At 42.2% G+C, this 26,792-nt stretch overlaps 1 protein-coding gene across 5 annotated transcripts in view; it reads right to left on the reverse strand.

Annotated features, from left to right (window-relative positions):
• LOC121283128 (DENN domain-containing protein 5A-like) overlaps nt 1-26,792 on the reverse strand; it is a 337,338-nt gene that overhangs the window by 194,394 nt on the left and 116,152 nt on the right. For all 5 annotated transcript variants that reach the window (XM_041197268.1, XM_041197266.1, XM_041197267.1 and 2 more), the window contains one exon: nt 21,816-22,003. In XM_041197268.1, the coding sequence (XP_041053202.1) occupies nt 21,816-22,003 (188 nt within the window). The remainder of the gene's footprint in view (nt 1-21,815; nt 22,004-26,792) is intronic.

The following is a 26,792-nucleotide window of genomic DNA, read 5'->3' on the forward strand; positions in this document are numbered from 1 at the left end:
TGCCCATCCCTAATGGCCCTTGAGAAGGTGGTGGTGAGCTGCCTTCTTGAAAACTGCTGCAGTACTCGTGATGTAGGTACACCCACAATACTGTTAAGGAGGGGGTTCCAGGAGTTTGACCCAGCAATAGTGAAGGTACAGTGATATATTTCCAAGTCAGGATGGTGTGTGGCTTGGAGGGACCTTCCAGGCGGTGGCATTCCCATATGTCTGCTGCCTTTATCCTTCCAGTCGATAGCTGTCGTGGGCTTGTAAGTGAATGCAATTCAAACAAGCTGGGAATTAATTAGTTAAAAGTTACCTTATTTTTATTTCACAAGGTCAGAGGGAGAGGTTTAGATATTTGAACAATGATTGACGCATTTCTGGACATCTCTGTACAGCCAGGATGTCTACTGTTCTCTTAATAAAATAAGGTAAATGATAGCAATTCTAGGAAACAGAGTCATAAAATTCATTGAGAGATAGAACTTATTTAAATGAGTTACAGAATAAAAGAGGTTGAACAACTCCAAAACATCACATATTGCCACGGAGATAGTGATTCAGGTTGGAGCTTTAGTTAAAAGATTCTTGTGTTTAATTTGTGTGTGTGTATTTTCTGACACAAGCGGAAAGTTCAGTTTGGGAACAGAGGCAGTTGTACTTTTGCTTTGGTTAAAACAGCATCATACTAGCTTGAGAGAGCCAACAAGAGTTAATAATCAGTTAGGCCTGCATTTGAAGCAGAGAAAATACTAACTTCACTGCATGGAAGTCGGTTGGGTGCAATCTCAATTTGGGTTTCATGAGGGAAAGGCAGCTGGAAGATTTCCGCTTGTAGCTACTGAAGAAATCTACTGAGCCTTGCAGCAGAAAGCAGTCGGCAAAGTTAGCTTGGGAAGCTGTGGGAAGGCAGCTGGACATCAGCCAGCAAACTGAACAAAGGACTGAGGCAACCATTGTTGTGACGTCTATAAAGAAAAAGGTGGAGAGCTGCATAGCCAAAAAGTTAAATGGAAGGACCGGTGCAGAAGCTTACCTGGAGAAATAGCTGGGATATGAAGGATAAATATAAAGTAAATACCAGAGGGCTATGGCATACTTTTTGGGCTGTGATGAACCATCAAAATTTTGTAAGATAGGGTCACTTTTGGCCAGGGAGTGGGGGTTGGTGGTGGTGGTGGTGATGGGGGTTTGGGGGTGGGGGGGTTTACAGCATAAGTCTTTATAAGCTATAGTGTCAAATTAGTGGGGCTTGCTTTATTTAAATTTCATTTAATGCATACGATAAAGTTTGATTTTGTCAAAAATAAACATGAAACCTTGTGATGTAATTCTGCTGATTAATTGCTGGGTGTTTGGATTTCTTCTTCAAACGTTAATGGTCCCTAATAGGATCGTAAGAAGAATGACTGGCCTTGACATCAAGGCAGCATTCGACTGAGCGTGGCATCTAGAGGCCCTAGAAAAACTGAGGTTAATGGGAATCAGGGGGAAAACTCTCCACTGGTTGGAGTCATAACGAGTACAAAAGAAGATGTTTGCGGTTGTGCGAGCTTAAGCATCTCTTCCCAGGACATCGCTGCAGGAGTTCGTCAGGGTTGTGTCCTAGGCCCAACCACCTTCAGCTGCTTCAGCAAAGACCTTCCCTCCATCAGGTCAGAAGCAGGGATGCACATTGATGGTTACACAATGCTCAGTACTATTTGTGGCTTCTCAGATACTGAAGCAGTCCGTGTCCATTTGCTCAAGACCTGAACAACATCCAGGCTTGGGCTGATGAGTGGCCAATAACATTTGTGCTGCACAAGTGCCAGGCAATGACCTGAGACAAGAGAAAATCTAACCATCTCCCCTTAACATTCAATGGCATTACCATCACTGAATCCCCCACTATCAACATCCTGGGGGTTACCACTGACCAGAAACTGAACTGGACTAACCATATAAATACAGTTGCTACAAGAGCAGTTCAGAGACTGGGAATTCTGTGGCAAGTAAATCACTTCCTGACTCCCCAAAGCCTGTCCACCATGTAAAAGGCACAAGTTAGGAGTGTGATGGAATAATCTTCACTTGCCTGGACAAAGACAAATACAGCTCCAACAACACACAAGAAGCTTGACACCATCCAGGACAAAGCAGCCTGCTTGAATGGCACCTGATCCACCACCTTAAATGTTCACTGACCATCGCACAGTGTCATCAGTGTGCAATATATTCAAAATGCACTGCAGCAACTCACCCAAAGCTCTTTCAACAGCACCTTAAAAACTAGAAGGGCAAAGGCAGCAGATGCATGGGAACACCACCAAATTCCCCTCCAAGTCACACAACATCCTGACTTGGAACCATATCACTGTTCCTTACTGTCACTGGGTCAAAATCCTGGAACTCCCTTTCCAACAGCGCTATGGATATATCTACAGTGATTGCAGCGAATCGTAGAGTCATAGTCATAGAGGTCTACAGCACAGAAAAAGGCCCTTCGGCCCATCGAGTCTGCACCGGCCAAACAAGTACCTAACTATTCTAATCCCATTTTCCAGCACTAGGCCCATAGCCTTGTATGCCATGGCATCACAAGTGCACATCCAAATACTTCTTAAATGTTATGAGGGTTTCTGCCTCTACCACCCTTTCAGGCAGTGACTTCCAGAGTCCCACCACCCTCTGGGTGAAAAAATTCTTCCTCATATTCCCTCTAAACCTACTGCCCCTTACCTTAAATCTATGCCCCCTGGTTATTGATCCCTTCACCAAGGGGAAAAATTCCTTCCTGTCTACCCTTTCTATGCCCCTCATAATTTTATACACCTCAATCATGTCTCCCCTCAATCTCCTCTGCTCCAGGGAAAATAACCCCTGTCTATCCAATCTCTCCTCAGAACTAAAATTCTCCAGCCCAACCAACATCCTGGTAAATCTCCTCTGCACTCTCTCCACTGCAATCACATCCCTCCCATAAAATCACATACAATCACATCCTTCCTATAATGCAGATTCAAAAAACTGCACACAATACTCTAGCTGTGGCCTAACCAGCGGTTTATACAGTTCCAGCATAACCTCCCTGCTCTTATATTCTATGCCTCAGCTAATAAAGGCAAGTATCCCATAGGCCTTCTTAACCACCATATCTACCTGTCCCACTACCTTAAGGTAGCGACATGCTAGGTAGGTGAACATGTACACCAAGGTCCCTCTGATCCTCAGTACTTCCCAGGAACCTACCATTCATCGTATATTCCTGTGCCTTGTTTATCCTGCCCAAGTGCATCACCTCACACTTATCCAGATTAAATTCCATTTGCCATTGATCAGCCCATCTGACCAGCCCATCTATATCCTCCTGTAATCTAAGGCTACCCTCCTCACTATTTACCACCCCACCAATTCTCATGTCATCCGCGAACTTACTGATCACCCCTCCTGCATTCAAGTCTAAATCGTTTATATATACCACAAACAGCAAGGGACCCAACACCGATCCCTGTGGAACCCCACTGAACACAGGCATCCAGTCACAAAAACACTCCTCGACCATCACCCTCTGCTTCCTGCCACTCAGCCAATTCTGAATCCAATTTGCCAAATTGCCTTGGATCCCATGGGCTCTTACCTTCGTTATCAGTCTCCCATGCAGGAGCTTATCAAAAGCCTTGCTGAAGTCCAAGTAAGCTACATCAAATGCATTGCCCTCATCTACACACCTGGTCACTGCTTTGAAAAATTCAGTCAAATTGGTCAGACATGACCTCCCCTTAACAAAATAATGTTGACTGTCCTTGATTAATCCCTGCCTCTCCAAGTGTAGATTAATTCTGTCCCTCAGAATTGCTTCCAATAGTTTCAGGTTAGACTGACTGGCCTGTAGTTCCCCGGTTCATCCCTTCCTCCCTTCTTGAATAACGGTACCACTTTGGCTGTCTTCCCATCCTCTGGCGCCTCTCCTGTGGCCAGAGACGTATTGAAATTATTGCCAGTGCCCCGCGATCTCCTCCCTTGCCTCACTCAACAGGCTGGGATACATTTCATCCGGGCCTGGAGATTTATCTACTTTTAAGCCTGCCAGACCACTTAGAACCTCCTCCCTTTCTATGCTAATTTCTTTAATTATATCACAGTCCTTCTGCCTGATTTCAATATCCAGGTCGTCTCTCTCAATTGTGAACACTGACGCAAAGTAATCATTTAGAACCCTACCTACGTCTTCAGGCTTCACACAGAAATTACCACTATGGTCATTAAGGGGCGCTACTCTTTCCATAGTTATCCTCTTACTCTTGTAAAATAACTTTGGATTTTCCTTTATTTTACCTGCCAATGTTTTTTCATGCCTCCTTTTTGCTCTCCTAATTTCCTTTTTAAGTTCCTCCCTACACATTCTGTATACCTCTAGGGCTTCCGCTGTTTTGAGCCTTCAGTATCTGCCATAAGCCTCTCTTTTTCTCTTTATCCAATCCTGTATATCCCTCAAAATCCAGAGTTCCCTGGATTTGTTGGTCCCACCCTATGTCTTTACTGGAATATGTTGGCCCTGTACTCTCCCTATTTCCTTCTTGAATGAGTACCACTGCTCTGACATAGATTTACCTAAAAGTAGCTGCTCCCAATCCATTCTAGCCAAATCATATCTGATCTTATTAAAATCGGCCTTACCCCCCAATTTAGAACTCTGATTTCTGGCCCATCTTTGTCCTTTTCCATACCAACCTTGAATCTAAATGAGTTATGATCACTATCTGCAAAATGCTCCCCCACTGATACCTCTACCACTTGCCTGACTTCATCCTCTAAAATTAAGTCCAGGACCACCCCTCTCTTGTAGGGCCTTCTACAAACTGGCTTAAGAAGCTCTCCTGGATGTATTTTAAGAATTCCACTCCCTGTAAACCTATCACACTATGACTAACCCAGTTAACGTTGGGGAATGTTGAAATCCCCCACTATTATTACCCTATTATTTTTACAATTCTCTGAAATTTGCCTACATTTCTGCTCTTCTATTTCTCTCTGATAGTTTGGGGACCTTCAGCACACTCCCAGCAATGTGATTGCTCCTTTTTTGTTTTTAAGTTCTACCCATATGGCCTCATTTGAGGAGCCTTCTAAGGTGTCATCCCTCCTTACTGCTGTAATTGATTCCTTGACCAATATTGCAATACCCCCCTCCTCTTAAACCTCCTTCCCTATCTCGCCTGAAGACCCTATATCCTGGAGTATTGAGTTACCAATCCTGCCCCTCTCTCAACCATGTCTCTGTGACAGCAATGATATCATACTTCCATGTGTTAATTTGTGCCCTCAACTCATCTGCCTTACTCATCATAACGACGGCTCACCACCACATCCTCAAGGGCTATTGGTTATGGGCAACTAATGCTGGCTTAGCCAGCAATGTGCTCATCCAGTGAAAAATGAAAAATCTCTTACAGAATTGTACTTCCGGCCACCACCTGACTGGTCCAGGCACTGGTCCCGCCTCATCAGAAGCCTGATGTCCTTCTCAATGGTGTCCCTTGTAAGCAGATGGCTTCAGTTGAGCACCTCAATCGCAGAATCACAAAGGAGTGAGTAGCCATCCCTTCCATCCACAAAGTTTGGGGGGTGGAATGAGGAGCTGTGACACACTCGACAGCTGGAGGGTGCCAGCTGCCAAGATTGCAAGCACACGTGTGTGTTAAGCTCTTGGTCTGATTGCAGACTTGTTGAACACTGAAGGAATGCACACTTGGTGCCTCAATGACCACATGGGTGCAACTGATGATGTCCTTCACCTGCAGGAATCCAGAGATGGAGGCAAACTCCACTAATCCTACTGCCTTTTCTGCCTCCGAGGCCCCATCTATCTGAAATTGAACATACTAACCAATTTTCACAAATAAGGCATCCTGTTGGCTGCAATGGTTGCCGCCACTTGCTAGATTCCACCAAGGTCCACTGCTGAACCTTGGAAAGAGCTATAGAGGAAGAAGTTAAAGGCCACAGTGACCTTGACGGCTACTGGCATGGCATGGAAAGCAGTGGTATGAGGTCTTTCACTAAGAGTATAAATCTGAGTGAGAAGTCTGGATAGGCGCAATCTTCTGCGGCACTGGTTATCCAACATGTCCAAGTAGCTCAGTCTTTGGCGTTACACCTATGCTGTGGGTATGGCTCCATTGAGTTCCTGCCCCTCATTCCTTTCCTGTACCCTCTTCATGCCTGGGGCTCTGCCTCTGCTGCTGACAATAGCAATCCTCTTCTCCACTCGACCCAATATCTGAGAACTCTAATCCCACCACCTGTCATTGCCTTACTTATGCTCAGCTACATTCACAATAATGTCTGGAACCCTAATAGCCTCATTTTATAGCTCCCTGATACACGACTTTCAAGTCTCCCTCCACTGCCCATACTATTCTCCCTGCAACCTCTACATTCTCAATGGCACCTGTGAGCCAACTGCTTTGTGCCTCTCTCAGCCATGGTCCCTTTTATGGGCCCACCTAATTTCATGGTGCAGCCATGACTTGTTTGTTACTGTTTTGCCACCTCCATGCACCTGGACTGTCCCTGAACCAGCATACAACCTGTGTGCCCACTGATCCTTTAGAAGCAAACATTGAGCTCATTAACAAAAGTAACTGGCTTCATTTCCAAATCAGCTAGGTTTCTAGGGCTCACTTTCCCCAACCTCAGGAAAATGGGTGGAGGCAGGAACTGCAAAATAAAACTGGCACTCCAGCCAGCAGCACTAATTTTCTCACCTGCCAGTCTCTGAGCCCACCCCCACTAGCACCTAAAATTCTGCCAAAAGCATTAGATAATAAAACATTTTTGGCCCTTGACCCAACACAATACTGTTGCTAAAACTCAAGTACCCTAATCAAGAATGTCTGGCACTTGAGCATTGTTTCTTTAAATACAAGTTTTCACTATTCTACCCAAAGTTGTTTAAACATTTATATCTACGTATACAAGAATTCACATGTTTTTTTCTTCCTGCTGCAGGAATTGAAACAGCATAAAATATTTCTCTGTAATAAACATCTAACAGCAGCTATTCAAAATTCCTCAATAGACACATCAGCATTTGGCCAAAATCCTAATAATGGTGAAGCACTTTATTCTGTTGGCAGGTCAGCTTCATACCAAGAAAAAAAATATACCATGCCAGACAAAGTAGCACTATTTTGTACAACTGCCAACAGTCTAAATTTCCTTCCACATGCACCAGTTTGCACTGGAGATGTTGCTAGAATTTAAACAAGTTCTCAGAAGCAAATGATGATCCATTTGCTGCTTCAAATTCAAATATTTTCCTGACAATTTCTTTGTTTGCAGGTGTCTGTGTTACTTTCTTGCAACCCTGCCAAACCCCAATACAGTTTATTTAGTTAAAATCTGTTCAAGTAGCATGCTGAACTCTTATTCCGTAAGAACAAAATATTCATATTGTTGACGCAATTAAATAATTAGTAAAACACATTTGACCTAAATTTAGTCCCTAGTTAATTCCCGTTGAGGGTTACTTATAATCTAACGGCTACCTTGCACTTAAATATATACTTTTATCTATGCCGAACACAGTCAACAAATATACGTATGCAACTTATAATTTAATATAAATTTAATAAAGAAATTATAACTGAGTCAAAATTAGAAACTGTAAAACTGAAGCAAATTACATGCTAGATTTTATTGTAGTTGCTTCAAGTTAAGAGACTCTACTGTTATAAACACCTAGTTCATGGTTCATAGTAAAATTTTAGAGGTAATTTTTAGTTCTGGGAAGGTGAAAGTTTAATTATTAAAAGTTTGGGCAATGTTGACAGGGGTTAACAGCTAGAAAGGTAAGATCACAAAACAGCAGCTGGGAGCTGGAAAATTGGAAATGAGGTGTCTATACTGCTTGCAAAGAAATGCAGAATAGAGAATTGTTTTGTTTCGGGGGTCTGAGTTGCTATTAATTTGAAAGCATTCAGTGAGTCCTGGAAGGCTACATCATCATGGAAATGGGTGGAGCTAGGGTTTCAAATTATCATGTGTTTGCTAGAGGAGTGAGTATTCTACAGCAGGGGACAAGGCCATACCAAAAAGGTGCTGCTATTAACAGGCTCCAGGCAGCAAAAGTGTTGCTGTTTGCTGACTGTGTGTAATTGGGGCTCTGAAGTCCCAGGAGCCACTTGATAGCTCTGTTCAATTAGGGCTCAGGAGAAGTCCTGGGGAGTTGAGAAGGTGGCAGAAGGTTACTGGTTCGTGCTGCAAAGGGTTAAGGCTCAGAAGAAGCCCTGGTAGCCAATTATAGCTTCTGTAGCTGGGTAGATTGGAGCTTGGTGAAATCCAGGAGCAGTGCCAACCCAGTGAAACTAGATGGCTATTGAAGAGCTGAAATGGTGCCAGTAAGTAGAGGCTGGAATGCAGACTCTGAAATCCAGGGGAACGGAGTCTCGGGAGACAAGATTGAAACCCTGGGAGAGGTACAGTTGTTGGGGCAGTTCAAGTCAGACTGGCTTTGAGTGAAAAGTTTGGAGACGCTCATGAGGGAGACAAAGTTTCAACAAGATTGATTGACAGAGTGTTTACAGATGTCTGGGTGGGTTGCTGAGAAATCGATGACCTGTCTTGATCACATTTGCTATTTATTGCACAGTGTGGTGTGTTCAACCGCAGTTTGCATGTTAATTCACATGTGCCTCTCATTAACCCTGAATGTTGAGTATTATAAGATAGATATTGTAAATTATTTTATCTTTTTGACCTCATATAGTAAAGTTCATTGATTGCTCAAAACAAGTTGAATCTTGTGGTGGTATTCACTTAGCAAATGTTTTGAATCTCAAACTTTTTTTCATTCATCGGATGTGAGCTTCACTGGCTGGGCCAGCATTTATTGCCCATCCCTGATTGCCCTTGAGCAGGTGGTGAACTGTCCTCTTGAACCGCTGCAGTCCATGTAATGTAGGTACACCCACAGTGCTGTTAAAAAGGGAGTTCCAGGATTTTGACCCAACGACAGTGAAGGAACGGCGATAGATTTCCAAGTCAGGATGGTGAGTGACTTGGAGGGGAACTTCCAGGTGGTGGTGTTCCCATTAATCTTCAGCCCTTCTCCTTCCAGATGGTAATGCTCGTGAGTTTGGAAGGTGCTGTCGAAGGAGCCTTGGTGAATTCCTGCAGTGCATCTTGTAAATAGTGCGCACTGCTACTGCTGTACGTCAGTGGTGGAGGGAGTAAATGTTTGTAGATATGGTGCCAATCAAGCGGACTGATTTGGCCTGGACGATGTCAAGCTTGTTCAATGTTGTGGGAGCTGCACTCATTCAGGCAAGTGGGGAGTATTCCATCACACTCCCAACCTGTGTCATGTAGATGGTGGACAGGCTTTGAAGAGTCAGGAGGTGGGTTACTCGTCGCATGATTCCTAGCCTCTGACCTGATCTTGCAGCCACAGTATTTATATGGCTAGTCCAGCTCAGTTTTTGGTCAACAATAATCCCCAGGATGTTTATAATGGGGGAGTCAGTGGTGCTAATGCTATTAAACATCAGGGGGCGATGGTTAGATTCTCTCTTGTTGGAGATCGTCATTGCCTGACACTTATGTGTTGCGAATGTTACTTGCCACTTGTCAGCCCAATCCTTGATATTATCCAGGTCTTGCTACATTTGGGCATGGACAGTTTCAGTATCTGAGTCGTCGCGAATGGTGAACATCATGCAATCATCAGCAAACATCCCCACTTCTGACCTTATGTTGGAAGGAAGGTCATTGATGAAGCAGCTGAAGATGATTGGGCCGAGGACACTATTCTGAGGAACTCCTTCAGTGATGTCCTGGAGCTGAAATGACTGACCTTCAACAACCACAAACATCTTGCTTTGAGCTAGGTATGACTCCAACAAGCGGAGAGTTTTCCTCTTGATTCCCATTGACTCCAGTTTTGCTATGACTCCTTGATGCCACACTCAGTCAAATGCGGCATTGATGTCAAAGGCAGTCACTCTCACCTCACCTCGGGAGTTCAGCTCTTTTGTCCATCTTTGAACCAAGGGTTTAATAAGGTCAGGAGCTGAGTGGCCCTGGCAGAAACCAAACCGGGTGTCAGTGAGCAGGTTAGTGCTAAGCAAGTGCCATCTGATAGCACATTGATGACCCCTTCCATTACTTTACTGATGATCGAGAGTAGACTAATGGGGCGGTAATTGGCCGGGTTGGATTTGGCCTGCTTCTTGTGGACAGGACATAACTGGGCAATTTTCCACATAGCCGGTTAGATGCCAGTGTTGCAGCTGTACAGGAACAGCTTGGCTAGGGGCACTGCAGGTTCTGGAGCACAAGTCTTCAGTACTATTGCCGGAATATTTTTCGGGCCCGTGGCTTTGCAGTAGCCAGTGCCTTCAGCTGTTTCTTGATATCATGTGGAGTGAATTGAGTTAGCTGAAGGCTGACATCTGTGATGCTGGGGACCTCCGAAGGAGGTTGAGATGGATCATCCACTCAGCACTTCTGGCTGAAGAAAGTAGCAAATGCTTCAGGCTTATCTTTTGCACTGATGTGCTGAGCTCTTCCATCATTGAGGATGGGGATATTTGTGGAGCATCCTCCTCCAGTGAGTTGTTTAATTGTCCACCACCATTCACTACTGGATGTGGCAGGACTGCAGAGCTTAGATCTGATCCATTGGTGGCGGGATTGCTTAGCTCTGTCTATCACTTGCTGCTAATGCTGTTTGACACACAAGTAGTCCTGTGTGACACCTTCACCAGGTTGACACCGCGTTTCTAGGTAAGCCTGGTGCTGCTCCTGGCATGCCCTCCTGCACTCTTCACTGAACCAGGGTTGATCCCCTGGTTTGATGGTAATGGTAGATGGGGGGATATGCCAGGACATAAGTTTACAGATTGTGTTCCAGTGCAATTCTGCTGATGGCCCACAGGGCCTCGTGATGCCCAGTCTTGAGTTTCTAGATCTGTTTGAAATCTATCCCATTTAGCACAGTGGTAGTGACACATAACACGATGGAGGGTATCCTCAATGTGAAGGCTGGACTTCGTCTCCACAACGACTGTGCAGTGGTCACTCCTACCAGTACTGTCATGGACAGATGCATCTGCGGCAGGCAGGTTGGTGAGGATGAGGTCAAGTATGTTTTTCCCTCTTGTTGGTTCCCTCACCACCTGCCGCAGACCCAGTCTAGTAGCTATGTCCTACAGGACTCGGCCTGCTGGATCAGTCATGGTGCTACTGAGCCACTCTTGGTGATGGATATCGAAGTCCCCCACCCAGAGTACATTCTGTGCCCTTGCTACCCTCAGTTCTTCCTCCAAGTGGTGTTCAACATGGAGGAGTACTGATTCATCAGCTGAGGGAGGGCAGTACATGGTAAACAGCAGGAGGTTTCCTTGCCCATGTTTGACCTGATGCCATGAGACTTCATGGGGTCCAGAGTCGATGATGAAGACTCCCAGGGCAACTCCCTCCCGACTGTATACCACTGCGCCGCCACCTCTGCTGGGCCGGTCCTGCCGGTGAGACAGGACATACCCAGGGATGGTGATGGTGATGGTAGTGTCTGGGACATTACTTGTAAGGTATGATTCCGTGAGGATGACTGTGTCAGGTTGTTACTTGACTAGTCTGTGCGATAGCTCTCCCAATTTTGGCACTAGCCCCCAGATGTTAGTAAGGAGGATTTGCAGGGTCAACAGAGCTGAGATTGCCGTTTTGTTTCCATTGCCTCGGTCATTGCCAGGTGGTCCGTCCGTTTTCATTCCATTTTTGTGACTTTGTAGCGGTTTGTTACAACTGAGTGGCTTGCTAGGCCATTTCAGAGGGCATTTAAGAGTCAACCATATTGCTGTGGGTCTGGAATCACGTGTAAGCCAGACTAGGTAAGGACAACAGATTTGCTTCCCTAAAGGGCATTAGTGAGCCAGATGGGTTTTTACAACAATCGACAATGGTTTCATGGTCATTATCAGCCTTTTAATTTCATGTTTTCATTGAATTCAAATTCCACTATCTGCAGGTTCAAACCCGGGTCCCCAAAGCATTACCCTGGGTCTCTGGATTACTAGTCCAGCGACAATACCAATACGCCATCGCCTCCCTGCGATGTGCCTACTTTACAAAAATGTTATTGGTCCCTAACCGGATCTTACCAAAAACTTGGGGATCTGGTTTAGGCCCACAACACTCCATTCCAAATATAGTTTAGAGCAACAGACTAACAATCATCCCTATGAATATTAGCAATTCTACTTTTATCAGCGCTAGGAAAACCTTACAGTACAGCATAGTCTCAGAATAGGGAAACAATTAGGCATGAAATTAAATTGCATTGTAGTGCTCCGAAAGTAGAAAAATGCCCCAAGATGCTTCAGAGAGGCATAATCCAAAAATTGAACACTGAGCTAAAGGCTTCATAATAGGAAGGTGACAAAATGCTTGATCAAAGAGGTGAGTTTTGAGGAAGATCTTAACAGCTCAGAAGGATCTAGGGAGGGAATTTGGAAGGGGTTACAAAGGAAGGAGCAAGTCTATGATGGGAATTAAACACAAAGTTCAATTGTGTGAAGAGATTGATGGTTTCAGCAGGGAACCAGCAAGGAGGTACTTCACCAACTTGTTGGCATTTTTATTGAATGCCTTACATGGCTTTGGTCAATTTCCTGTACTTCATCACCAATCTGCTATTTCCATCAATCTTCTTGCTTTTTCCTAGCATTTGTTCTCCCCTCCACATGCTCACAATTTTTTTGTCATGACTTGTGCACTCGTTTCCCCTTGTGTCATCTCTTCTCTCCTAGAGTTTCTATTATGTCTCTGACAGATATTTTTCTGTAGCATTTTCTCCACATACTTTTTAAAAAGATCATTGCCACTTTTTCCCATTTCAGTCTATCTGCAGTACAGATTGCTCCTCAGCTCTTTTAACATTACCTTTGTGTTATATTCTGTACCTGTCTGTAGTTTATTTTTTCCCTTCTTTCTACTTTCACTCATCACATTGTCATATGATGGGTGGCAGCACAGGAATTGTGCTGTCTTATTGGATAACCACAAAAAAATGCTGGTGGCCCACTTGAGCAGTTGGAGTCTGACCAGTCAGTCTGTAAAAATGGATAAATGGCATGTCCTCGTCCAAAAATAAACATTGCAGTGATTTTCAGATGCCAGACAACAGTAGAACAACAGAGGCCACAGGCATTATTTCAATGAGAATAGGCTGTGGCAGATCAAATATTGCTAAAAATATTTTTTAAAACTACCATAGATAAAAAAAACTCATCTGACTGAAAAGGCCAGAAGAAAGAAAAAGTTATGAAAAAAGGTGTCACAATATTAACAAATTAAACATGATTATGGGTCTTTCACTGATGTGTAGGTGATTTATCAAAGTTCCTTTTATATTTCTCAGCCCCTTCCAACTTCCTACTGAATATTTTCTAAAGCACTGCACCGTGAATAGACCACCAATTGTCTGGTAAAATGGACACATGCCAATTCCAAAAGGAGTTATACTGGATCAAATAAATATCATTCCTTATTATCTATTCCATCACTAAATTTAAAAAATGTTTACATACCATTTTATCCCTGCTAAAATGTTGTAAAGAACTTCTCACAATCAATTGTGGTTTGAAGTGCAATTAACAGTGACTTACTATACATCTATATATATATATCTTATTTCTTCAGGGGATGTGTAATGTTCATTGAGACTGAACTAAACAGCTCAGCAAATTGTCTATTATCTTGCTATTAAGCACTGGCCATGTCTACAGTACAACAGATTTAAAGGGATAAAGGAGGAATGTTCTAAAGTGCATTCCATAATACAGCAATAGTTTTCAAAAGAAAATGTCAGAGAGAGGTAAAGTATTATTTAAAATCAAGCTCTTTAACAAATTATTCCATTGGCACCATATAATTTATAACATCCCTTTAAATTTGCTGAGCTGTTTAGTTCAGTCTCAATGAATATTACACATGCTCTGAAGAAATAAGATAAACATAGATACATAGTAAGTCACTGTTAATTGCAAAGGAAAGGATAAGGCCCAACTTTTTGTTGTTTTAGCCAGAAGCACTGAAGAAGTCTTTCCCTTTTCCTCACTGAACTCTTACAATTCAGTAAATAAACTTCACAATTTAAGTAATCATAATCCAAACTTGTTCATTGAATTGTTATATGTTGCATTAGCATACTAAAAGATTTTACCACTTCTTTTAATTATACAATGCTATAGGTCAGCTAGTGCATGTATTCTTTAAATTAGAGATTAATAACTGCACCTAGATGATGCATTTAAGGCACACTCCTATTTACATAAAGGCTTCCAAGTGCATACAGTTAATAAAAATAGTTACATACATTAGAAGATTTCTTTATTTAAAAAGCCTGAAAAACTTAAACAAAAATGGTCCAATCATAATTGTCAATTACCATAAAGATAATTTTGAATAATGCACAAATGTATTCAAGCACTGTAAAAATGCATAGGTGATATGGATTTCTGAGTGTAAACAGATTTGGTTCATCAGTTTAAAATGTAGAAACGTGGTCTTCCAGGTCTCTATTGCTTAGGATTACATTACACAGTGCATTTTACTCAATAAACTATCCCAGGTGGTGTGTGCACCTGAATTGTATATAATATAGAATTATTTATTTATTCATTCATTCATTCATTCATGGGATATGGGCATCACATTTATTGCCCATCCCTAATTGCCCTAGAGAAGGTGGTGGTTTGCTGCCTTCTTGAACAGTAGTTACTTTTACCCAGCTTTTTTTCTTTCAGTAACAGCACAAAGGTGACATAAATATAGTGCACAACTGTATCCTATACCCCACATATAACTGTAAAGCTGTCTTGGCACATATAATACTCAAATTTATACAGTAAGCCAAAAGAAATTAAGGGAATGAATCAGCAGTTTACAGAGTGTGCAAAATCTCTTAGAAAGAACAAATTAATTAAATTATTTGAACAAATGAGAACCCATGTTCAAATATCATGGTCAGTTTCAATAATCAAATGCTCAGCTGAAACTACATTTGAAAGAGATAAAAATTGAAATAGATAAAAATTGGCAGAGATAAAAATTGATCTTTTTTTCAAACTGAACACGTGCACACTATTGGTCTCTGCAGGTTACAGAACCTTCAAGTTTGCAATCACTAATTCATCCTGTTCTAGCCAGCACTGACATGTGTATGCTGCTCTAAATCTAAAAAATAATTAATTCATGAACATAGGACAATTGGAGGAGCAGTGGGCCATTGACCCTGTTCTGCCATTCAAGCTGTGTCCCAAGTCCAATTATGGCATGGCATATTTATTTAACTGATTGGACTGCAACTTCAGATCTATTGCTTAAGATGATTTCTGAGATTTTACTTTAAAAAGTAGTCTGCTGTGCATTGTGCATGGAATGTTAACACAAAGTACAGTATTCAGATGAAGCTGGGTTAGATATTTGGGGAGTATTTAGCTCAGGGTTTGTAAATCATTTTGCCCATTTTCAAATTTCCACTCTAAAATCCTAGGTGGTATTTTAAACAGATAGCCCCTGGAGCAAGTGAGACCTGTAGCGGGTTGGAAACTAGTCTGTTTTAGTACTGAGCTTCGCTGTAGCTGTTTAACCCAGACACGGCATTAGCTTCCTGCTTCTGGGTTTTCCAATGAGAGGGGGAAGATGGGATCACACATCAGGTCTATTGATAAAAGCTCATTATTCAAATGAACCCCCATAGGGGCCTGAATGACTGCAGGAAATCTTGCTATGAAGCCAAATGCCTGGATTATGGAAGCAAGACCCAGGAAGCCTGCCCCACCCACTCCCCAATTCCTGGATTCTTCCTCAAAGATAATGATGAACGCAGAGAAGGTTAGACGAGAAGTCCTCTTACCTGAGGACAAGAGAAGGAGGCCAGCCAGCTTAATGAAGCAGACGTGGCTGGAAATAGCAGATGCTGTGAGCAGTAGGAGTGTGATGCCCAGCACATGAATTCGGTCCCAGAAAAGATTTAATAACCTCATTAGGTCTGCAAGGCCAAGTGTGATGCCACTCTCACCTGGAAACCATCACTCTCTGACCTCCCTAGCATTCTCCTGCACAGTACTCTGATTGGCACACCTTGCTGTTACACAAATTCCCCAAATTTCCATCTCAACAGACAGCACTCAGATTCGCCCTCATCCTATTGTCCTCTCGCACCCACTCCTCACGGTTAGCCTCCTCAAATGTTATCATTCCACCCACAACACTCATAACTCTCTGCTTCTCTCATTGTAGAGCAACACCCACAAACACCAGAGAGAACATAGCGTTGGAACTACAGCCATTGCTACCCTGACCACAATGGAGGGGGACAGCCTGAAGATCAACAAGTTGGCACAAGTATTGGACTCAGCAGTGGAATTATGGGGTTGACCTGGACACCTGGTGACAGCATTAGTTAATGCACTGCCATTTAACATAACCCATATTGAATTGATGTCATCAATAAATGAAATGTCAAGATCTACATATGCTGAGTTTCTACCCTTTTTCATTCTCAGCACTAACTCATGTCTTTCATTTCCCATAGGTTCTTTGCATGTCCTGATGGAGATGATGAGGCACCAGGCCAAAGAGCACTTTGAAGATGCCCCATCACATGACTCTTGCACACCTTTCATTGACACAGATACACACACCTCGGTGGGTCATACATGACAGATAAAGTAAAATATGCAGCACATCACATGTGAGCAGGAGTATGTGCTGGAGAAAGGGAAAATAGTGTAGAGACCCCGTCAGAGAGTGCAGCACACTCCAAGTTCAGATCAGCTGGACCTAGATGCTTAGCCTCATGGGTCATCCATGAAAAAAACATATGGAGCAACAAGGGGAAACGTGTATGCTGCTGTCAGCATTTCCGATGGCAGTGCACACCCCTGGAGAGAGAATAGAGGAGCGCATCCCAAGCATTAGTGCTAGAATCTCTCAGACAATTGCACTGGTCACCACCTCCATCGGAAATCAGATGCTGCAGGCCACCGACTGCATGCTGGTCCAGACTAACAGCTGCCACTTTACAGAAGACAAGCAGCCAAATGCTCTACCGCTGGCGGTTAGGTAGGCCGAGAGGAAAGACACAGGAATATGTGGCAATGGGGACTGTTCTCACAGCACCCCATTTCTCTACCCTTGCTCAGGCAGAGCCACACAAGCTATCTCGTGCCCCGATATCCAAGCCAGCCCCTGTACAAGTGCAGGTGAGACAGTCTTTGGCAGGGCCCTCATGGTCTCCATGACCCAGAGGACATCCATCACAGGTGTCTCATGTCTAAGAGCAAGATAATGTGTAGCCTGCCTCCCACTCAGTTGAAGCTAGAGGGGTAGCACGATGTACAAGCAATTGAAAGTAGCAAAGGAAGACGTTTTAGTTGCACAAGTTGCACATTATTTATAACAATGTTAATGTACTAATAATGAGTTTCATTCAATGAATGTATGGCTCTGTGTGAACTCATTCTCATGGCCTCTATCATGTTGCGTCCCACATTCACCCCAGACAGTAGTCTTCTGGTGAATGCCATGATTAGCCTTGATGAAGAACAAGTGTGATGGTTCACTGGTCAACTGTTGGAATGAGATGTGTTGGTGGAGCAGGAGTCACATGCTTTCTGATGGCTGCAGAGACACATTTTAAGTGAAGCTTGCCTGGATGAGTCTATTGCAGGCTTTCCTGGCAGCCAGGTGTGCAACTGCAGGCACCATAAGCACAACAGAAGCCTCCGCCAAACCCCTCCTCCTCAGAGGATGCCACCTTCCTCTTGCTGCAGTGCCACTTCTCTCTGCAATGCCATGTTGTGAAGAGCAAGGCAGACCAAAACAATCTTAGAAATCCTTGCTCGGACACATTGAAGGTAACTTCCAGATCTTTCCTGGCACCTGAGTTGCATCTTGAGCAACACAATCACTTGCTCAATTATTGGCTCAATGATATGGCTCATGTTACAGCACTCCCCTGATTCGGTGGTAGGGCTCCTCACAGGAATCAGCAGCTAGGCCTTCAGCGGGTAGCTCCTGGCTCCCAGCCACCAGCCTCAGAGACTGTGCAGTAGAGAGAAAACCTGAGGCACATGAGATTTTTGAAGAATGAAGGAGTCATGGTAGCATCCCAGATATCTGGCACAAACATGTATGATGATTTTACAATGGTTCCAAACTTGCTGGACATTAAGGAAGTGCAATTCCTTCCAATCCACGAAGATTCCTGCAGATCTCAGGCCACCTTGGCTGCCATAGGTTTTTCTAAGATTCAATCATAGCTCTGTAATTTTATTAGAGGCTGAATTATAGCAATCCATGTAGGAGACCCTTGTTTGATTCCCTGTGTGCAATCAATCACTTCCTGGACCTGTGGAAATCCAGCCAATGGCTGTGAAGCCGACAGCTCTAGGGATTTGAGTGGCCTCATCCCTGGAAAAGTTGGTATAATTAGCAGCCTTGGCAAATAAGGTATTGGTGAACTGGGTGATGCACTTGTGGGCATCTGACTTGTAGTATCTTGGCAATGTCTCCCCACTCATCTTCAAATCCAACTAGTTGAAACTCAGAAGAGGCAAGATGATGTAGGGTTCCCAACCTGACTCTACTTTTAGGGGATTTAACTCCCTGGATGCATCAAAACCAACCTCACCTTGCCCATTAAAATTCAACCCCCCCAACATGCTCACATTTATAATACAAACTCCCTGTCTAAACTTGTCCTACTGTATTAATACACTCCTACCATTGACTGGAGTGTGTAAATATAATGTGAGAAGTTTACATAGGCAATATCCATTAAAGGGGGGTGAAGAATTTGTAACGGGAAACATTGACAGAAAATGGATACAAAGTCTAGTGTTTAATACATTAGATGTAAATCACCACTGGTATAGCTCACAGTAAGGCATAGGCACTGCGACTTACTAACAATGGGAGGTTATGCCACATGAGAGATGGTATCCTCAACACTATCCATTGCTACGAAAATGTTATTTCTTTGCCAACTATTTATCGTTTATACCTCAGATTTACAAGCTGATAAGACTCTGCAAGATGGTATGCAAGGAACACCAACTGGAATTGGATAGCAATGGCACTGAGCAGTACTGCAGAGGGGAAAAGGGATTTAGCTGTATTTTGGAGCAGTTAAGTGAGGACATGGGAATTTATAGTAGGCAGGTCATGCCTGATAATTCGGAGTGAATTCTTTTGAAAAGGTGACGAGTAAACAGGGAATGTCAATGGATATTATTTATATTGACTTCCAGAAGACATTTGATAAAGTTCCTTATAAGAGACTAAACTTGAAGCTCACAGTATTTAAGACAAATTATTGATCCAGCTAGGAAATTGGCTAGGTGGATGGAGACAAAGGGTAGGGATAATGGCAGGTACATTTAATTGGCAGGATATGATTAGTGGTGTCCCAAAAGGATCCTTGTTGGGGCCTCAACTATTAATTGTATTCATTAACAAAGAGGTGAATGGATTATATATCTAGAGGACTAGAATACAAGGGGTGAAGAGGTCATGCTTCAACTACACAAAGCCTTGGCTAGAGCAAGTAGTCTGAGAACCACACCTTAGGAAAGATATATTAGTCAGAGGATTACAGCATAAATTTACTGGAATGATACTTAGACTCCAAGGGTTACACTACAAGAAGAGTTTGAGCAAACTGGGGCTGTATTCCCTGGAATTTAGAAGTTTAACAGGCAATTTGATTGAAGTATGCAAGATATTAAGTGGAACAGATATTGAATATACAGGGAGAAGCTATTTCCAATTATTGGGCAAAGTGAAACATTTAGAACCAAACCATTCAGGAGTAAAATTAGGAAACACTTCTTCACACTAAGGGTGGTAGAAGTTCGGAGCTTTCTTCCGCAAATGGCAATTGATGCTGGATAAATTGTTAATTTTATAAATGAGATTGTTAAAAAATCTATCAAAGGTGTTAAGGGATATTGGGATAAGGCAGATATTTGGAGTTAGGCCACAGATCAGCAATGATGTCACTGAAGAACAGAACAGGCTCAAGGGGCTAAATGGCCTACTCCTGTTCCTATGTTCCAAAAAGAAGCAGACAAAACATGAAAACAGGAAGTCACGTTGAGCAAACAGAAAATGTGTACAGATGAAAGATTTTATTCATAAAATACAGGTACACAAAATCATCCTGAAAAAAAGCAAGATCCTTTTGACTTCTGCAATATAGTTTTAAAAATCTTTTTCCTTTCTAGAATCCAAATGTTCCTACTGATATTGGCAATATTTTACTCCTTTCAGTTCAAATTCACCCATTTTGTAAAACTTTGGCTACAGTGTGTACCATCCACACTGATGCACTGCATCATCACACAAAGGCTTCTGTGGCAGCACCTCCAAAACCCACAACCTCTACCACCAAGAAGGACAAGGGCAGCAGGCAAATGGAACACGACCCATTTCTAAACTTACCTCCAAGTCACACGCCATTCTGAGTTTGAAATATACCATTACTCTTTCATCATCACTGGGGCAAAATCTTGAAAATCTATCTAACCTGTGAGACTATCTTCACCTCATTGATTGCAGTGGTTCAAGGAGGCTTCTCATCAACTTCTCAAGGGGAATTCGCAATGAGTAATAAATGCTGTCCTCATCAGTGTGTCCATGTCCAGTGAATGAATAAATAACTTAAAATATTGCATTACAGCCACACCTTACTTCAGTCAACAAGGAGGGGGTAGAATTGCAGAATAAAAAATTAGAAAATAACCAACTCATTTATTATTTTTTTCTCCTGTGCGTATCAATTCTTGTGATATGGGTATCATGGCAAGGCCAGCATTTATTGCTGAAACTACCACTTGTCATTACAAAACTTAACTGAACTAGCCATGCAACTACTGTGGCACAGGCTGGGAATTCTCAGACGAGTAACTCACCTCTTGACTCCCCAAAGCCTGTTCACCAAGGCACAAGTCAGGAATGTAATGAAATACTCTCCACTTGCCTAGATGAACATGGCTCCAACAACACTCAAGAAGCTTGACATCATGCAGGACAAAGCAGCCTGCTTGACTGACACCCCATCCTCCACCTACAACATTCACTCCCCTACCACTGATGTACAGTGGCAGCAGTGTGTACCATCTACAAGATGCACTACAGCAATTTGCCAAGCCAGCTTTGACAGAATCTGCCAAACCTGCAACCTCTACCACCTAGAAAGACAAGAGCAGCAAATGCATGGGGACACCGCCACCTGCAAGTTACCCTCCAAGCCACATACCATCTTGACATGGAGCTATATCACTTCAATGTCACTTGATCAAAAACTTGGAACTCCCTTCCTAACAGCACTGTCAGTATAGCTACATCAGATGTAATGCAGCAGATTAAGAAAGCTGCTCATCACCACCTTCTCAAGGACAATTGGGGGATGAGCAACAAATGCTGCCCTTGCCAGCGGCACTCACATTCCATGAAAGAACATAAAAAATTATACTGAACCAAGTGGGTTTTACGACAATCAGACAGCTTTCTGGTCACTTCTACTAAATTTTCATTTCAAGATTCTTAGAAGTAAATTCAAATTTTCAATATGCCATAGTGGAATCTAAAATCATGTTCTCTGGATTATCAGTCCAGGTCTCTTGTTAATTATCCAGTAAAATAGTCTTGACACTGCTGTACCCAGCTAATTATTTCAAAAAGGAAAAGATACTGTTATAGAGAACTAGACAATCTTTGCCTTGACAGCTAGAAATATTACATATTTGGAGTTAAGTAAATTAAGAGACACTTACCTCCTGTGGTAACTCTAATTTGGACCGGTCATCCTGCCCATTCGAATGTAAACCCATCAAGTAAGGAACAGGAGCATCTAAAAAATGAAGGAGCGATGCAGGGAGGATAGGGACATACACATGCTGCCACTGACAGGGGAAGAGTACTGCAGTGATACTTTCTGCTACTGTCATCAGTCGTTGGTAATCTGTTTATAAAAACACACAGCCATGTTAAGTGTTAATTTTAAGTCCATACATTAACTCTCAACTCTATATTTAAGATAACATATTTGACCCAAAAGCACCCTGAAGATGTTATACCACTCTCACCATTTGCCACTTAACATTTGTGTTGCTTCTGTGCAAAATCTATGACAATATATAATGAATAGCAATTTTTGCTCTTATGACTTCTTCTAAACCTTGTAAAGAATTCAGAAAAACTTCTCTGAAACAGCAAAACTGACAATTTTATAATATTGCACTTGCTTATTAAAAAGTCTAGTAATTAAAGCACAATTCTTTATCCAGTCTGTTAATGTGGAAGCAGTCACACAAACACCATTGCAAGCTCCATGGCATACTGGATTACACAAGAAGGGAAAAATGTACATCAGAATGATTTCAAAGCTGTTGGCTCAGGTATAGGTGGAAAAAATGATGCATCATCTGAACGTCTGAATAACATACTGCTTTGCAACAAATCTCAGCTATACTTCATTATTACTAGTTCAGTTACAGTATAGGTTACATGATAACTGCAGCTATCAGACCAATCCTGCTTTCAATGTCATTTGTTAGCATTACTCCCAATAATTGGGAATGGGGTGGGGAGGTGGCAGAAAAAAGTCCCATTTATTATATTAATACTAATGTCTATACATTAATAAATATCTTATGTACAGCACACTTTGCACACAAATCTTACTTCCTGTGGCCGTGATTTTCCATTCAATTTTGTCCAGTCAACCATCACAATGTAACTGCAAGCTCTGGTCAGAAGGTGTTTCTGTGGAGTAAGCTTGAGGTCTCACTCCTAACTCCATAAAATTTCTCACATTCATCAACTGACTAAGGATAATTTATGTTTCAAAGAAGCTTTTCTGAATTCTTTACAAGGTTTATAAGAGGTAGGGATGCTACCACTGTGCCACAAGACTTCCCTTGTATCTCTGCTAGGGTTGCACAAATAATTAACTCCTTACCACTTAACGTTTATGTTGCGTCTGTGCAAAACCTATGACAATATATAATGAATAGCAATTTTTGTTTCAGAGTTATTCTGAATTCTTTACAAGGTTTATAAGACATAAGAGCAAAAACTGCAATTCATTATATATCATAGATTTTGCGCAGAAGCAACACAAACGTTAAATGGCAAGGAGTTAATTATTTGTGCAACGCTAGCAGAGATACAAGGGAGGTCTTGTAACACAGTGGTAGCATCCGTACCTCTGAGCCAAAAGCTCAGAGTACAAAACCCTCTCCAGGACTTGATGGCCACAGAAGATATGTTCATAATGTGGCCAAACAGGTTGATGATCAACCTGCAAATCCTTCCAATATGCCTATGGCAGGCAGTAAAAGCTGGTGAGTCTGAAAAAAAACCCAGAAAATGCTGGAAAAATTCAGTAGGCCTGGCAGCATCCATGGAGAGGGAAACAGAGTTAATGTCTCAAGGTCATATGACTCTTCTTCAGAACATTAACTTTGTTTCTCCCTCCACAGATGCTGAGTTTTTCCAGCATTTTCTGTTTTTATTTCCGATTTCCAGCATCTGCAGCATTTGCTTTCACTTTAGAACTAGAGAGTCCCCAGTCAACCAGAACCTGCAGAAGGCAATGTCAAACCACCGCAGTACCTTGCCAAGCATAATCATGGACCCTCTTAGGGCATGATACTTGAAGAGAGAGAGAGAAAGCAGAGATACAGGATCTCAATATTCAAATTATAGTGACTGCCTTCAATACAATGTTTTACATCAAAACCCCTTCCCCACATAATTACTCCACTGAGCTACCTAACATGCTATAAGGATGGCTGCACGCTCCTAAAGCACCATGCCACATCATTCAGAAATATCACATGTATTATGTGACAAGCCTACTGTTGTGCAGATAAACACATCAGCCATTTTATATACAGCACAATTCTATCTGCACCAAGAAAAATGACACCTTTGGTTTTTTTAAAATCCTGCAGTCAGATTGTTTTATGTCAGTAAGATGGTTTTACAGTATCTATTTGTTAGAGGGACAATGTAACCTGGAAAAGTCACCACGTTTTCAATGAACACAATTTCAAGACAGCAACTGAACATCTACTTTACATATGTTATGTCAAATCCTGTACATCAACTGCCTCCAGTAGACAACACAATGGTATTATGGGAAGTCTGCCACAGGTTCTTGTTGACTATTCCTGCTGGAAAATCCCTAAATCCCACTAGTTTATTACAGTTTGATTTTGCACTGTCCAAAAAGTAAACTATCCAATAATTAGCAGAAAAACAATAACTCCTCCCCTGCACGGAGCACCCAGATTCACATATGAAAGTATCCAAGGCCATTTTTAGTTCAAAGTTGTTCAAGTCAAATGATCGAATAATACAAAGTTTTTTAAGCTCAAAATTGCCACTTTGCTAGTTCAATTTAGTTATCTTATACCAGGAAGATATAATGCTTTTGGAATTTATTGTAAAATAATGGTCTATATGTGTGTGTGTGTGTGTGTGTGTTTGAGAGAGAGAGAGGCATAATTGGATTAAAGGCAGCTGGTCTGAAGGCTTTGATGCTTTAGAGGAGAAGCTAGGGTTAAAATGTTAAGTACGTAAACATAGAGGTAAAGGGATCATTTGCATTTTAAATAACCAGACGAGATTGTTTTCAAAAGAGGGAGTGAAATGTGTCATCTAGCCAGGTGAAGTTCTGAAACAGTGTGTTTATTTTTCCCAAAGATCACTGGTAAAACTTAGTACTACAGGAGACTTTTATTATCAGGAGGGTAAAGTCCAAAGACGTAGTAAAACAATGGGAATTTGCATTCAAAGGGGAAAATATGTATGGAGGAGCGAAGGCTGTGTATAAGGGTAGGTATTTTAAGATCCAACAAGTGTGAAAAGCCTTCAGTATCTATGCCTCAAGCTGCTGTCTACAAAGAACTAAAGTTAAGGAAACTCACTTTGAATTGGATTGTCAGGGTATCATGTTTCTTTGCCTGGGTCTTTTAAAATCTGTGTTGTATTGTTACCTGAACAAAAGTGTAACTGGGAGTCAGAGTAAGTAGAGGATTTAGAAGTTATTATAGTAGCAATTTGTAGACATACGTATGTGCTTAAAATCATTTCTCTTGTGAATAAATGTTTAATCTAGTTTTGTAAAAACCCATAAGACTTGGTGGTCTTATTACTACTGAATTGAAGGCATGCATCTCGAAATTTATACAAATTGCAAAACAAGCTGTGGCATTGTTTCAAGTTTCCCTTTGGGATTTGAACAAGTCAGCATTTACCACAGGCTGCGCCCTAACAATTCAAAAAATTAGGTAATATAGCGCTAGCAGCTGTATTTTGTCAGATCTCACCCAAAATTGTAACTTATCTTTCACTTTCAGATACATATCAACCCACGGGTATCCTGTTTACAGCTGTTAATGTGACTCTCATAATTTTCCAATATAGAATATCAAAGATCACTAAATAATGTAATAGGTGCCAAGATTGGGGACTATGTGCACTGTGGTCCTTTGACAAGGAATCGCAGCACATCTAGTGTGCCTTAGGAATACAACTTAGCACCAATGTGTTCATGTTGCTCATATTTCATTCCAAATTACACAACAACCTAGAAAAATCATTGTAGTGTGTAAAACTGGGTTATCACATCAACAAATGCAAATTTAATTTTTGTTCATGGTACAGCGAAACAAAACTGACATATCAGGCCTAAGGGTCAATACACATGCTATTGAAGTACAAACTGACAGCAAGACTTGCGATTTTCAACTCGATCACAGATGAAGAAATTAGATAAGCAAATATCTTCAGCTTCTGATCTCAGGAAAATGACGTTAGTTTCCAACTGAACAAAAACAGAATTACCTGGAAAAACTCAGCAAGTCTGGCAGCATCGGCGGAGAAGAAAAAGAGTTGACGTTTCGAGTCCTCATGGCCCTTCAACAGAACTGATTTTTCTTTACAAGGAGAGGGGTGAAATATAAGCTGGTTTAAGGTGGGGGGGGGTGCAGAGAAGTGGAGGGGGGGTGTGGTTGTTGGGACAAGCAAGCAGTGATAGGAGCAGATAATCAAAAGATGTCACAGACAAAAGAACAAAAGAACACAGGTGTTGAAGTTGGTGATATTATCTAAATGAATGTGCTAATTAACAATGGATGGTAGGGCACTCAATGTATAGCTCTAGTGGGGGTGGGGGGGCATAAAAGATTTAAAAATAATGGAAATAGGTGGGAAAAGAAAAATCTATATAAATTATTGGAAAAAACAAAAGGAAGGGGGAAGAAACAGAAAGGGGGTGGGGATGGAGGAGAGAGCTCAAGACCTAAAGTTGTTGAATTCCGGAAGGCTGTAAAGTGCCTAGTCGGAAGATGAGGTGCTGTTCCTCCAGTTTGCGTTGGGCTTCACTGGAACAATGCAGCAAGCCAAGGACAGACATGTGGGCATGAGAGCAGGGTGGAGTGTTAAAATGGCAAGCGACAGGGTGGATTGGGTCATTCTTGCGGACAGACCGCAGGTGTTCTGCAAAGCGGTCGCCCAGTTTACATTTGGTCTCTCCAATGTAGGGGAGACCGCATTGGGAGCAACAAATGCAGTAGACTAAGTTGGGGGAAATGCAAGTGAAATGCTGCTTCACTTGAAAGGAGTGTTTGGGTCCTTGGACGGTGAGGAGAGAGGAAGTGAAGGGGCAGGTGTTACATCTTTTGTGTAGGCATGGGGAGGTGCCATAGGTGGGGGTTGATGAGTAGGAGGTGATGGACAAG

Source organism: Carcharodon carcharias, chromosome 10, assembly GCF_017639515.1.
Source record: "Carcharodon carcharias isolate sCarCar2 chromosome 10, sCarCar2.pri, whole genome shotgun sequence".
NCBI classification, from domain to species: domain Eukaryota; kingdom Metazoa; phylum Chordata; class Chondrichthyes; order Lamniformes; family Lamnidae; genus Carcharodon; species Carcharodon carcharias.